Genomic DNA, 14926 nt, shown 5'->3' with positions numbered 1-14926 from the left:
AATGCCTCAAGCAGAGCCGGTACCAGGGGGAAGATAGCTGCCGCTAAGGTCTGGTAAGATCCTCCAATACTTTCTATATCTATGTGAGCTTGGATACGCTGCGTGTTACTGTGCATCATACACCAGACTACCTATAACACCTCTCCCTAAAACTGTGTTTAAGCTGGACATAGCGAGGTTAAAAAGGCCCTACTCCAGGCTAAAAACTCCCCACACTTCAGCAACAAACTTTTTCTCTCTTAAATACAAAGGTCCAAGTGAGAGTGGAAATAACATCTCCCTATTTTTTGAACAATTGGGTCTGTTCCATAACTGGCCCTGGGGAACTATATACTACCTGGACATTCTGGAGAAAAGTTCCCTTGATTTAAAAAAAAAAACTTGGCTAGAACAAAAAGGTTTCCTCTTGAACAAGGGACTGTTTAACACAACAAGAGACTTTCTCCTATCCCCAATTGGGCCGACCTGACTATACAATTGACTTCGTGGGTCTAATGTGTTTGTAAGGTATTTCATATCTGAGAGACAAGGGCCCTAGAAGCTGGCCTTAGGAGCTATATAATTGGGAAATATTAGACCTGGCCATTATAATAAAATCCAATTATGGAAAAGTCTTGAAGGGAGAGGGAAAAGGAAAAAAGAGAAGGAAAGAAAATAAAAAAGGGGAAAGAAAGAGGGCAAGAGAAGGGGAAAAAGTCTGGTTAAAAGGTTGATATATTCTGCTTTGAGTTAAGTGTTTTACTGTATTACATTGCATACTGTTTTTTTTTCTTTTTTTACAGAGATTAGGAATTTTCAGGCAGAATAACTAAAACTGCTATTTTTGTGTGGAATTAGGAAACTGAGATCAATATTATCTTGTGAGGTGGTGTGCTTATTTTCACTTGCTTTTCTATATCCACACCCTCTAAGGGGCTCTTTTGTTGCGCTCCCAGAAGGTGCTGAAATTTGAGTCACTGTTTGTTTTTTTTTTGTTTTTTACACTATTTGCAATTATAGACCTGTGTTCATATCACTCTATTTGTTCTATTTGTTTGGTACACATAATCTCACTTTAGTTCACTTAGGAAAGGAAAGGAGAGAGGGGAGATAGAACAAGGGAAGGAATAGGACCCCTCGATCTATATATAGCTTTACACTGACTTTAACAGGATTAGCCTGATAATTCTGTTTCAGGTTGCATAGCACACACTCACTTGTTTTAGTGTCTATTCTATTGGAATTAGGTCTACATCTCACTTAAAGGGACCTAAAGTTTGAAAATACACTCAGTATCTTAATTCTAGTACTGGGGCTGAAGTTTGTTCACTTATTCACTTAATTCATGGAAAGATTTATTTCACATACTAAAACTACCTCACCCAGCATGCCACCTAAATCAAAAGATAAAAAAGCTAAACCAAATGAGAGTAGCTCTGAGATATTCAATCAAAATGATGCAGGGGCAAGTGGTCCTGATAACTCTCTACTAATACAACAGATCTCAGAACTAGTTATGCCACAGTTTGAAGCTTTAAAGTCAGAAATTGCCATGGCTACGAGTGAAATTAAACAGTTTGCAATTCGTATTAATGAAGTAGAATCCAGAGTATCTGACGCAGAAGACAGATTATTAACACAAGAACAGCTGGTTAAAATGCATGATACTAAACTTCCTGTTTTACAAGCTAAAATCGAGGAATTAGAGGATAGAGCAAGGCGCAATAATTTGAGGGTGGTGGGGCTCCCGGAAACTGCTGAGTACCATGATTTGATAAATTTTGCAGCCACACAGCTCCCAAAACTTGTAGGCAGCAACATAGATAATGTAAGGTTACCTATTGAGAGAGCTCATAGACTAGGCCAGCCCAGAAGGAACCTAGAGGGACAGCCAAGACCCAGAGTAGTCATTATTAAATTTTTAAATTATCAAGACAAATTCCACATCCTTAGATTGTACCGTAAGAACAATAATATTATGATAGGATCCAACAAAATTTTACTATTTCAGGATTTCTCGGTGGAGACTCAGAATAAGCGTAGAGAAATGGCCCCATTTTGCTCCCAATTGATCAAGGCCAATTTAAATGCAAGATTAGTGTACCCTGCTAAAGTGATTTTAGAGAAAGATGGAGAAGCTCACATTTTTACAAAACTGGAAGAGATTAAGTCATATTGTAAAAATATAGGCCTGTAATTCAGGTACTTTTTGACTAGAGGATGAACCCCAAAAAGGTATTCAATGGCGGTTCTCCAATTGACAGAGGTAATCATGTGTAACTTAGTTGGCTACCTGGGTGGGACGTTGTCTGCGGAGAATTCAGGGGGGGGGGGGAGGGGGGGGCCGGGTGTGCTGGGGGAGATGAGTCCCCCCCTTTTTCTCTTTTTTATCCCTTTCCCCCTCCCCCTTTTTTTTTTTTTTTTTTTTTTTTTTTTTTTTTTTTTTTTTTTTTTTTTTTTTTTTTTTTTTTTTTTTTTGTTTTTCTCCTCTCTCTTTTCCCTCCTACCCTCCTACCCCCAGTAGTCTAAATGGTTAAGTTGAAACTATTATCCTGGAATATTGGAGGGATCTCTTCCCCACGTAAAAGGAAGTTAGCCATTAGACACCTCGGCTACCAAAAGCCTGATATAGTGTTTGTCCAGGAGACCCATCTCAGACCCAAGGAGGCTGTCAAATTAAAATGCAAGTGGGTGGGGGAGGTAGTGTTCACCCCATATGATAAATCTAAGAGAGGTCTAGCAATATTAATACGTAAACAACTTGATTACAAAATCATAACTGTAGAAAATGATATAAACGGGAGGTACCAAATTTTAGAGATGGAAGTTAATGGCTCCATTTTTGTTTTTTGCAATGTGTATGGTCCTAATAGGATGGACAAAAGTTTCTGGGAAAGTTTAAGGTTGAAATTGTTCCTGCACACAGGGAAAAACTTGATAGTTGTCGGTGATTTTAATTTGGTTTTCTCTCAGGTTCTAGATAGATCCAAGATATCCAATCTATTAAGAAAAACGAAGGATGTTGATGTCCTTCAAAGATTTACTAAGAGTCTTGTATTACAAGATATCTGGCGGCTCCAGAACCCGGATCGGCGGGAGTATACATGCGCTTCTAGGGCGCATGCTTCTTTCTCAAGGATTGATTTCTTCCTAACTATTAAACATATGGCTAAAATAAAAATGCGGGCTGATATCCAAGACATTTTGATCTCTGATCACGCTATTATCTCATTAGAGCTAGGACTAAGTGAGAAACCAACTTCAACAAATAAGTTCTTCTTTCCTCAATATCTTTACAACAATCCACACTTTAAAAAGTGGATTCAGAAAAGATGGTATCAATATATTGCTGAAAATCAAGACTATTCAGATAGGCCAGAGATTCTCTGGGAAACCGCGAAAGCCGTTTTTAGAGGGGAGATCAAGGCGTATGTAGTAAGAACAAGGGCAATATGGAGGAGAAGAGAGTTGCAATTAGCTAACACCTTAAGTAACAACTATAGGAGATATCTTACCGCCCCTTCACCCGAGCAATGGCTTAAGTATAAAGATAGTAAAGCTGTGTATGATCTGTTTCTGAAACAGCACTCTGTATCGGAAGATTTAAAGCTTAAAGCCCTATATGCCGGGGTGCATGGCATCTCAGCTAAATACCTAGCTAGGATTGTTAAAATAAGACAGCAAAAAAACTATATCTCAGCAATTAAGTTTAAAAATACCAGAGTAACTGATCCCTCAGCAATTAGAGCTGCCTTCTTCCAGGCATACCAAGAATTATATGCAGAGAAGCAGATTAACTCCTTCTTGAAACAACAGTTCTGGCAAGGTCTAACTCTCCCGCAAATCAATAAAGAGGCCCTTCAAGTGCTGAATAAGCCCTTTTCTGTAGAAGAAATTGTGAAAGCTATTCAGAAGCTGAAGCTAGGGAAAGCTCCTGGGCCAGATGCTCTACCATCAGAGTTCTACAAACTCCTCTCTGATCAGATTCCGTCAGTGTTAGTTAACTTATTCAATGACTATTTTATCAGGAACAAACCCCAATCCCCCTTATTTGCGGCTTCTAATATAGTCTTGATTCCCAAAAAAGGTAAAGACCCAGAGTTAACCTCGTCATATAGGCCTATTTCACTTTTGAACCAAGACTATAAGATCCTTACATATATCTTGGCGAATAGATTGAAAACTCCCTTAGGAGAACTCATACATCCTGACCAGACGGGTTTCATGATGGGCAGGAACCCTGTTAAAAATCTGAGGAAAATACAATTGGTTCTTGACTTTTTTTGGAATAAGGTAGAAAGACACGGCCCTAAACCGGACCTTGCGATACTCACAATCGACGCCGAAAAGGCGTTCGATTCTATCGTTTGGGACCACCTGCTCACTACGCTAGGGAAGTTTGGTATAACTGGCTCCTTTCAAGGTTTTATTTCACAACTATACAAGAAGCCAAATTCTTCAATCACTGTGAATGGAGAACTAACTGAGAATATTACCCTGGGGCGGGGTACCCGTCAAGGGTGTCCACTATCCCCATTCCTTTTCAACTTATCCCTTGAACCACTTGCAATTCTTTTGAGGAAGGAAATGCAGGGTATTCAGCTGGGAGGTCATAAGTTGGTTCTTTCGTTGTTTGCAGACGATCTCCTGCTTTTTCTGAGTAATGTAAGGACCTCTATCCCTCGGTTATTGGAACTATGCAACCTGTTTAGTTCGTTTTCAGGTTACAAAATTAATTACGGAAAATCAGAGATTATGTGGATACGCAAACCTATAGGCCCCTGTGCCCATCCATTTGTAGAATCTACTCAGATTACTTATTTAGGAATTACATTAAGCTCCAACCCCAATAGATGGTATGAACTCAACTTCAAACCCTGCATCAAGGGCCTGATTCTGAAAATGCAGAACTGGGGGCACCTCCCTCTGTCCCTCACTGCTCGAATCATGTTAGTCAAGGTAGTGCTCTTCCCCAAATTGCTTTATTTTCTACAGAATCTCCCGCTTTTGCTATATAAAAAAGATCTAGATACCTTTAATAAGGCGCTCAATCAGTTCATCTGGCAAGCCAAGAAACCACGGATCTCATTATTTAAGCTAACTCTCCCTAAAGCTTTTGGAGGTATGGCCTGTCCCAACCTGAAATTTTACAATTATGTCGCAGTAGCAAAATTTGCTCTGGATTGGATCACCGAGAAAAATCAAATCTCGTTTTATGAGATTGAGTCTACTCTGATAAAACCGCTTAGCTTGAAGGCAATCCTTCATCATACGGCAAGTAAATTACCAGATCAAGTATGCCAATTGCTTACTTTTAAGTGTGTTGTACAAGCTTGGCAGAAAATTTGCAAGGAACTTGGAGCAGATTTTAGGAAATCAGAATATTTACCCATAATGGGTAACCCGAATTTCCCAATAGCATGTAAGCCCTCGGTATTTGAGCTATGGGCCAAATGTGGGGTGAATTATGTAATTCAGTTATGCGATGGTAACCAGTTGAGACTCCGCTCATTCGAGAATATTGTTAACCAGTTCCATCTCCCGAAGTCTAGCTTCTTCGCCTATTTGCAAATCAGGCATTGGGTGGAGAATTTGAGATTAGAGACAGGGGTGGGCATAGATAACAAAGATCTGAAACATATAATTACTGTTTATCGTGAGGGGGTGAGCACTATCTCCCAGCCATATACTGCTATTATGAGAGCATGGGGCCAAAACAATATTTTAGACATATCCACAAAATGGGCAAAAGAAAATCTGAGACTAGAGAGTGAGACTATAATACAGAGTATGTCATTGGTAGCGAGGGCAACACATATGCATGCTTGGAAAGAATCTCATATGAAATTAGTTAATAGGGCATATCTCACTCCAGCCAGACTTGTTAAATGGAGTCCTGAAAAAGGGAAATGTCCTAAGTGTAGTAAGGAACGTACAGATTATGTTCATTGTTTTTGGTCCTGCCCCAAAATATCCCAATTATGGCAGAAGATCAACTTCTGGGTCTCTAAGATTATGGGGACAAGTGTCAAAGTTACGCTACAACAGATAGTGTTTTTATGTAAATATACGACAGCTCTCCCCAATAACAGATTTATCAATGTATGTATCTTGATAGCACGAAATTTAATTCTAAGAAACTGGAAGAACCATAAAGCACTTAAATTTACCGATTTTTTGAAAGAAGTTCAGTACCAAATGGTTCTGGAGCAATATAACTTAAGATCTATCAACCCTAAACAAATTTCTAGATTTTTTAGTAAATGGAAATTATACATTATCTCACTTCCCGAGGAGATGCAGGAACAGGCGGTGTTGCAGTATAAATCCTCACCCTGGCTACAAAGCCAAATAGAACGGGGTTTGTTCCCTAGATCATGGTTGGGCAAACATTAGAGGAAAGATGGGGATGTTGGGGAGGGATGTCCTGGTTTAATCCATTAAAGGGAGAGGAGGGAGGGCAAAAGATAGGAATCTCCCCCCCCTTTTCCTACCCCTTCCCTTTTTTCCCCCCTTTTTTTTTTTTTTTTTTTTTTTTTTTTTTTTTTTTTTTTTTTTTTTTTTTTTTTTTTTTTTTTTTTTTTTTTTTTTCTCTCTTCCCCCTTCGCGCCGGGCCCTCCCCCCTTCTGCCTGGCCCTCCTATCAAGAGGGGAATATAGGTCTCCGCAGCGACTTAAACTCAGGAGGAAGTGGTAGATAAGGAGCCACGAGTAGAGTTAACCCCCTGTTATAGGTACCAGGAGCTTGTAGCGGGCTCCCGGAATGTTCCAAGTAAAATCCGTACTAGCATAATTAATGATTATTAACTGAATTATAACAGTATTCAGTGGTCTAGGGACTAGTTCGGTCAGTCTGAGTAGAATTATGCATGCATTTAGCCGAGTCTTAACTTAGATTCAGGAGAAGAGGACTTATCTTCAAGTAGTATGCAACCAAGGAAGGATGTTTTTTTTTCTGTTGTTTAGCTTTTTTGTAACCTTATGTCCTTCTTGTTTTTCTGTTTAAACCAGACGAAATGGAATTTAAATTCAATTACCAATTGTTTTCCGCTAAGTTAACTATTGTCATGCAACAAAAGAAACAGAGATGTATTTGATTTGTACTGTATTGGAGCTGCGTCTCCTATATTGTTGATTTAATTTATCCTTTTCAATAAACGATTTAAAAAAAAAAAAAAAAAAAAAAAAAAAAAAAAAAAAAAAAAAAAAAAAAATATAACAGACCCGCTCAGCAGAGAGCAGAGAGCTGGTCTGTAAAAGCGCCATATTTTTAACATATTAAAAGGTAAAAAAGGCATTTATAGCTATAGCACTTAAATAATGTTATATAATTCTGCACTATGTGCAGAATTATATAACATTATGTTTAAGGTTTACTGTCCCTTTAAGCTTAAAAGGAACAAGATTCTCACTTAAAATAAATAACAGGAAGATAAATAATAGCTTTGATCTAAGAAGGTTAACCGACAGAAACAAACAAAAACTACTTTCAAAGGGGTAAGGACAGTCTGGTGAAAATGAAACTTTCATGACTCAGATAGGGCAGGTCATTAAACAACTTTAAAATGTACTTTTATCATGAAAATTGCTTTGTTCTCTTCTCTTTTTAGTTGAAAGCTAAACCTAGGTAGGCTCATATGCTAATTTCGAAGACCTTGAAGGCCGCCTGTTATCTGAATGCATTTGACAGTTTTTCACAGTAAGACAGTACTAATTTATGTGTGCCATATAGATAACATTGTGCTCACGCCTGTGGAGTTATTTATGAGTCAGCACTGATTGGCTGAAATGCAAGTCTGTCAAAAACACTGAGATAAGGGGCAGTCTGCAGAGGCTTAGATACAAAGTAATCACAGAGGTAAAATGTCTATTAATATAACAGTGTTGGTTGTGCAAAACTGGGGAATAGTAAATAAAGGAATGTTGGATACTAAAACTACAAACTCAAATATCCTCAGGGTTAAATGCAGAGTATGCTATCATCCTTTTTGGGACGTATCTCCACTAATACTAACATTTTGTTTATGTTCTACTTGTAATATGCGCATTAGTAAGGGATAATCCTGCACTAACGTCTTAAAACTCAAGCATTTCTATTAGGTGACATCACTGAGTGCAGATACAATGTCACCAATAACAAGGGATACCTACATACTCATCTGACTGCTCTGCATCTATTAACTCACCTTATGGGCGTCAGCTCCCAGATCCAAGTCTCAGGAAAGTACACTCGCTGCTTTTCCTTCTCTGGAACTGATTGTGGGATTAGATTAGGCACAGCATCAGGAGCTGGACCAGGAACACCTGCTGTAACGGGAGACATTTACAGAGTTTTATATCAGAAATGTCAGGCGGGGGGGGGGGGGGGGGGGGGGGGGGAGAAAGTGTGTTACATGGGGAATAATAGAGGGGAGAAAACTGGTGAAACACAAGTGTCATAATGGGGGAGACAGAGAAAGTTAGATTAGAGGGGACAGAGTGTGCCAGATTAGGAGGACAGAGTGTGTGAGATCAGAGAGGACAGAGATTGCCAGATTAGGGGGGGGGGGACAGAGTGTGTTAGATCAGAGGGGACAGAATTTGCCAGATTAGGGGAGACAGAGTGTGTTAGATCAGAGGGGACAGAGATTGTCAGATTAGGGGGGCAGAGTGTGCCAGATTAGGGGGGGGGGCAGAGTGTGTCAAATTAGGGGGGACAGAGTGTGTTAGATCAGAGGGGACAGAGATTGTCAGATTAGGGGGGACAGAGTGTGTTAGATCAGAAAGGACAGAATGTGCCAGATTAGGGGGGGCAGAGTGTGCCAGATTAGAGGGACAGAGTGTGTTAGATCAGAGGGGACAGAGATTGTCAGATTAGGGGGGACAGAGTGTGTTAGATCAGAAAGGACAGAATGTGCCAGATTAGGGGGGCAGAGTGTGCCAGATTAGAGGGACAGAGTGTGTTAGATCAGAGGGGACAGAGATTGTCAGATTAGGGGGGGGGCAGAGTGTGTTAGATCAGAGGGGACAGAGATTGTCAGATTAGGGGGGACAGAGTGTGTTAGATCAGAAAGGACAGAATGTGCCAGATTAGGGGGGCAGAGTGTGCCAGATTAGAGGGACAGAGTGTGTTAGATCAGAGGGGACAGAGATTGTCAGATTAGGAAGGGGCAGAGTGTGCCAGATTAGGGGGGACAGAGAGTGTTAGATCAGTGGGAACAGAGATTGTCAGATTAGGAAGGGGCAGAGTGTGCCAGATTAGAGGGGACAGAATGTGCCAGATTAGGGGGACAGAGTGTGTTAGATCAGAGGGGACAGAGATTGTCAGATTAGGAAGGGGCAGAGTGTGCCAGATTAGAGGGGACAGAATGTGCCAGATTAGGGGGGACAGAGAGTGTTAGATCAGTGGGGACAGAGATTTTCAGATTAGGAAGGGGCAGAGTGTGCCAGATTAGGGGGGGGGGGGCAGAGAGTGTTAGATCAGAGGGGACAGAGATTTTCAGATTATGAAGGGGCAGAGTGTGCTAGATTAGAGGGGACAGAGTGTGCCAGATTTGGGGGGACACAGAGTGTGTTAGATCAGAGGGGACAGAGATTGTCAGATTAGGAGGGTCAGAGTGTTTTAGATTAGGGGGGGCAGAGTGTGTCAGATTAGGGGGGGACAGAGAGTGTCAGATTAGGGGGGACAGAGTGTGTCAGATTAGGGGGGACAGAGTGTTCCAGATTAGGGGGGGCAGAGTGTGCCAGATTAGGGGGACAGAGTGTGTTAGATTAGGGGGACAGAGTGTGTCAGATTAGGGGGGCAGAGTGTGTCCGATTAGTAGGGGCAGAGTGTGTTAGATTAGGGGGGGCAGAGTGTGTTAGATTAGGGGGGGGCAGAGTGTGTCAGATTAGGGGGGCAGAATGTGTCCGATTGGGGGGGCAGAGTGTGTCAGATTAGGGGGGACAGTGTGTCTGATTATGAGGGACAGGGTGTTCCAGATTGGGGGGGGGCAGAGTGTGCCAGATTAGGGGGGCAGAGTGTGCCAGATTAGGGGGGACAGATTGTGCCATATTAGGGGGGGGGGCAGAGTGTGCCAGATCAGGGGGACAGAGTGTGTTAGATTAGAGGGGACAGAGATGGTCAGATTATGGGGGCAGAGTGTGCCAGATTAGGGGGGACAGAGTGTGCCAGATTAGGGGGGCAGAGTGTGCCGATTAGGGGGGAGAGGTGTCAGATTAGGGGACAGAGTGTCAGATTAGGGGGACAGAGTGTGCCAAATTAGGGGGGACAGAGTGTGTCAGATTAGGGGGGCAGAGTGTGCCATATTAGGGGGGACAGAGTATGTCAGATTAGGGGGGACAGAGTGTGCCATATTAGGGGGGACAGAGTGTGTCAGATTAGGGGGGACAGAGTGTGCCAGATTAGGGGGGCAGAGTGTGTCATATTAGGGAGGACAGAGTGTGCCAGATTAGGGGGTAAGAGTGTGTCAGATTAGAGGGGCAGAGTGTGCTAGATTAGGGGAGACAGAGTATGTCAGATTAGGGGAGGACAGAGTGTGTCAGATTAGGGGAGACAGAATGTGCCAGATTATGGAAGACAGAGTGTCAGATTAGGGGGGACAGTGTGTTCCAGATTAGGGGGGGACAAAGTGTGCCAAATTAGGGGGGGGGGCAGAGTGTGGGGAGAAAGTGTGTTACGTGTGGGAAAATAGAGGGGAGAAAACTAGTAAAACACAAGTATCATAATGGGGGACAGAGTATGTTAGAATAGAGGGAACAGAGATTGTCAGATTAGGGGGGGACAGAGTGTTTCAGATTAGGGGGGACATATTGTGCCAGATTAGGGGGGACAGAGTGTGTTAGATTAGAGGGGACAGAGATTGTCAGATTAGGGGGGACAGAGTGTGCTAGATTAGGGCGGACAGAGTGTGTCAGATTAGGGGGGGACGTGTGACAGATTAGGGGGGACAGAGTGTGTCAAATTAGGTGAGACAGAATGTGCCAGATAAGGAGGGATAGAATGTGTCAGATTAGGGGGGGTCAGAGTGTGCCAGATTAGGGGGGACAGAGTATGTCAGATTAGGGGGGTCAGAGTGTGCCATATTAGGGGGGGGACAGATTATGTCAGATTAGGGGAGGACAGAGGGTGTCATATTAGGGGGGACAGAGCGTGTCAGATTAGGGGGGACAGAGCGTGTCAGATTAGGGGGGCATAGTGTGCCAGATTAGGGGGGGGGCAGAGTGTGCCAGATTAGGGGGGGGCAGAGTGTGCCAGATTAGGGGGGACAGAGTGTGCCAGATTAGGGGAGGACAGAGTGTGCCAGATTAGGGGGGACAGATTATGTCAAATTAGGGGGGACAGAATGTGCCAGATTATGGAAGGCAGAGTGTGTCAGATTAGGGGGGACAGAAAATGTCAGATTAGGGGGGACATATTATGTCAGATTAGGGGAGGACAGAGTGTGTAAGATTAGGGGGGACAGAATGGGACAGATTATGTAAGGCAGAGTGTGTCAGATTAGGGGGGAAAGAGTGTGTCAGATTAGGGGGGACAAAGTGTGTCAGATTAGGGGGACAGAGTGTGTCAGATTAGGGGGGGTAGAGTGTTCCAGATTAGGGGGGAAAGAGTGCAAGATTAGGGGGGCAAAGTGTGTCAGATGTCGGGGACAGAGTGTTCCAGATTAAGGGGGAAATAGTGTGCCAGATTAGGTGGTACAGAGTGTGCCAGATTAGGGTGGACAGAGTGTGCCAGATTAGGGGGGGGGGCAGAGTGTGCCAGATTAGGCGGGGAAGAGTGTGTCAGATTACGGGGGACAGAGTGTGCCAGATTAGGGGGTAAGAGTGTGTCAGATTACGGGGGACAGAGTGGGCCAGATTAGGGGATACAGAGTATGTCAGATTAGGGGAGGGCAGAGTGTGTCAGATTAGAGGGGACAAAGTGTGTCATATTAGGGGGGACAGAGTGTGCCAAATTAGGGGGGACAGATTATGTCAGATTAGGGGGAAAGACAATAAGATTAGAGGGTGTGAGCATGTCAGATTAGGTAGTGTGTGTGTATATATATATATATATATATATAAAAAAAATATATATATATATAAATATATAATCTAGTGATCTGGTATGTGTATTGGGATAAGCACAGGTTGTATATATATTAACACTGGTGATCTGTTATGTTTATTGTGGGATAAGCACAGGCTGTATATATATTAACACTGGTGATCTGTTATGTTTATTGTGGGATAAGCGCAGGCTGTATATATATTAACACTGGTGATCTGTTATGTTTATTGTGGGATAAGCGCAGGCTGTATATATATTAACACTGGTGATCTGTTATGTTTATTGTGGGATAAGCACAGGCTGTATATATATTAACACTGGTGACTCTGTTATGTTATATTGTGGGATAAGCGCAGGCTGTATATATATTAACACTGGTGATCTGTTATGTTTATTGTGGGATAAGCGCAGGCTGTATATATATTAACACTGGTGATCTGTTATGTTTATTGTGGGATAAGCACAGGCTGTATATATATTAACACTGGTGATCTGTTATGTTTATTGTGGGATAAGCACAGGCTGTATATATATTAACACTGGTGATCTGTTATGTTTATTGTGGGATAAGCACAGGCTGTATATATATTAAGACTGGTGATCTGTTATGTTTATTGTGGGATAAGCGCTAAGCACAGGTTGTATGGAGTTTAATTCATGATGTTTCAGTAAACATATGATTAAAAATACCTTTATGTTGCTGATCTTTACACTAAATATCCGCTCTGGTCGTCCACGGCAAAACTAGTTTATTTTCATGAGGTGACGTTTCGACCTCTTGTCCAATAGCTGTGCTAGCCATACGGCACAAGTTACGTTTTTTAGTACTGCTTGTGCACAACACATAACTCACAACTTTTAATATGAGCGCTGTATTAATTGAAAGCATAAGGCGCACTAAAGAGATGTGAGCCGCAGTAAATATTATCTGGTAATTCTGTTACCTTAGACTTGTAACACCAGATTGCGCTCTAATCCTGGCACGGTCCAGCAATATTGATAGCGCACCCTGCTTTATTAATAGTGCTCCACTTATAGACTAGGCCATGATTTTTAGTTATTATGACCCTCTAGTAACAATATTCATGTTCTTTCGCATATTCAAAAGGTCAAAATTATTTCACCAACATATTGGCAAACATCGTCTATCAAAAATAAAAAAAGTTTTTATTATTCTGTACACAGACAACCACAAACTCTCACTCATGCACACACACATATGCTCACATGCATGCATACACTCACAGGCATGCATACTCTCACTCATGCACACACACATGCTCACATGCATGCACACACTCACAGGCATGCACAATCGCTCACTCATGCACAAACACATGCTCACATGCATGCACACACTCACAGGCATGCACAATCACTCACTCATGCACAAACACATGCTCACATGCATGCACACACTCACAGGCATGCACAATCGCTCACTCATGCACACCCACATGCATACACTCACAGGCATGCACAATCGCTCACTCATGCACAAACACATGCTCACATGCATGCACACACTCACAGGCATGCACAATCTCTCACTCATGCACACACACATGCTCACATGCATGCACACACTCACAGGCATGCACAATCTCTCACTCATGCACAAACACATGCTACATGCATGCACACACTCACAGGCATGCACACACTCACAGGCATGCACAATCTCTCACTCATGCACACACACATGCTCACATGCATGCACACACTCACAGGCATGCACACACTCACAGGCATGCACAAACTCTCACTAAACACACACACATGCTCACATGCATGCATACACTCACAGGCATGCACAATCTCTCACTCATGCACAAACACATGCTCACATGCATGCACACACTCACAGGCATGCACAAAACTCTCACTCATGCACCACAACATGCTCACATGCATGATACACTAACAGGCATGCACACACTCTCACTCATGCACAACACATTGCATGCATACACTCATAGGCATGCCACAAACTCTCACTCATGCACACACACACATGCTCATGCATTCACTCACCGGCATGATCAGACAAACACACACTCTTACTCATGCACACACACATGCTCACATGCATGCATACACTCACAGGCATGCACAACTCTCACTCTTGCTCACACACATGCTCACATGCATGCATACACTCACAGGTATGCACACAACTCTCACTCATGCACACACACATGCTAACATGCATGCACTCACAGGCATGCACAAACTCTCACTCATGCATTCACTCACCGGCATGAACAGACAAACACAAACTCTTACTCATGCACACACACACATGCTCACATGCATGCATACACTCACAGGCATGCACAAACTCTCACTCATGCACACACACATGCTCACATGCATGCACTCACAGGCATGCACAAACTCTCACTCATGCACACACATGCTCGTGCATGCATGCACTCACAGACATGCACAAACACACACTTTCACGCATGCACACACATCTCACATGCATGCATACACTCACAGGCATGCACACAAAAAATCTCACTCATGCACATGCTCAATGCATGCATACACTCACAGGCATGCAAAAAACTCTCACTCATGCACACACACACATGCTCACATGCATGCATACACTCACAGGCATGCACAAACTCTCACTCATGCACATACACATGCTCACATGCATGCATACACTCACAGGCAAACACACACTCTCACTCATGCACACACACACACTCACATGCATGCATACACTCACAGGCATGCACACACTCTCACTCATGCACCACACTCATGCTCACATGCATGCATACACTCACAGGCATGCACACACTCACTCATGCATGCTCAAAGGCATGCATTCACCCACAGGCATGCACAAACACACACGCTCATATGCATGCGTACACTCACAGACATGCACAGACAAACAACA

At 42.8% G+C, this 14926-nt stretch overlaps 1 protein-coding gene across 1 annotated transcript in view; it reads right to left on the bottom strand.

The window, feature by feature from the left end:
- Positions 1-14926, bottom strand: part of LOC128640317 (alpha-2-macroglobulin) — a gene marked incomplete in the record, with an annotated part of 664962 nt that overhangs the window by 233309 nt on the left and 416727 nt on the right. Inside the window, 1 exon segment of the mRNA XM_053692808.1 lies at positions 8165-8285. Coding sequence (XP_053548783.1) covers positions 8165-8285 — 121 coding nt within the window.

This window comes from Bombina bombina, chromosome 9 (assembly GCF_027579735.1).
Source record: "Bombina bombina isolate aBomBom1 chromosome 9, aBomBom1.pri, whole genome shotgun sequence".
NCBI classification, from domain to species: Eukaryota; Metazoa; Chordata; class Amphibia; order Anura; family Bombinatoridae; genus Bombina; species Bombina bombina.
This window is presented reverse-complemented; position numbering and strand designations above follow the sequence as displayed.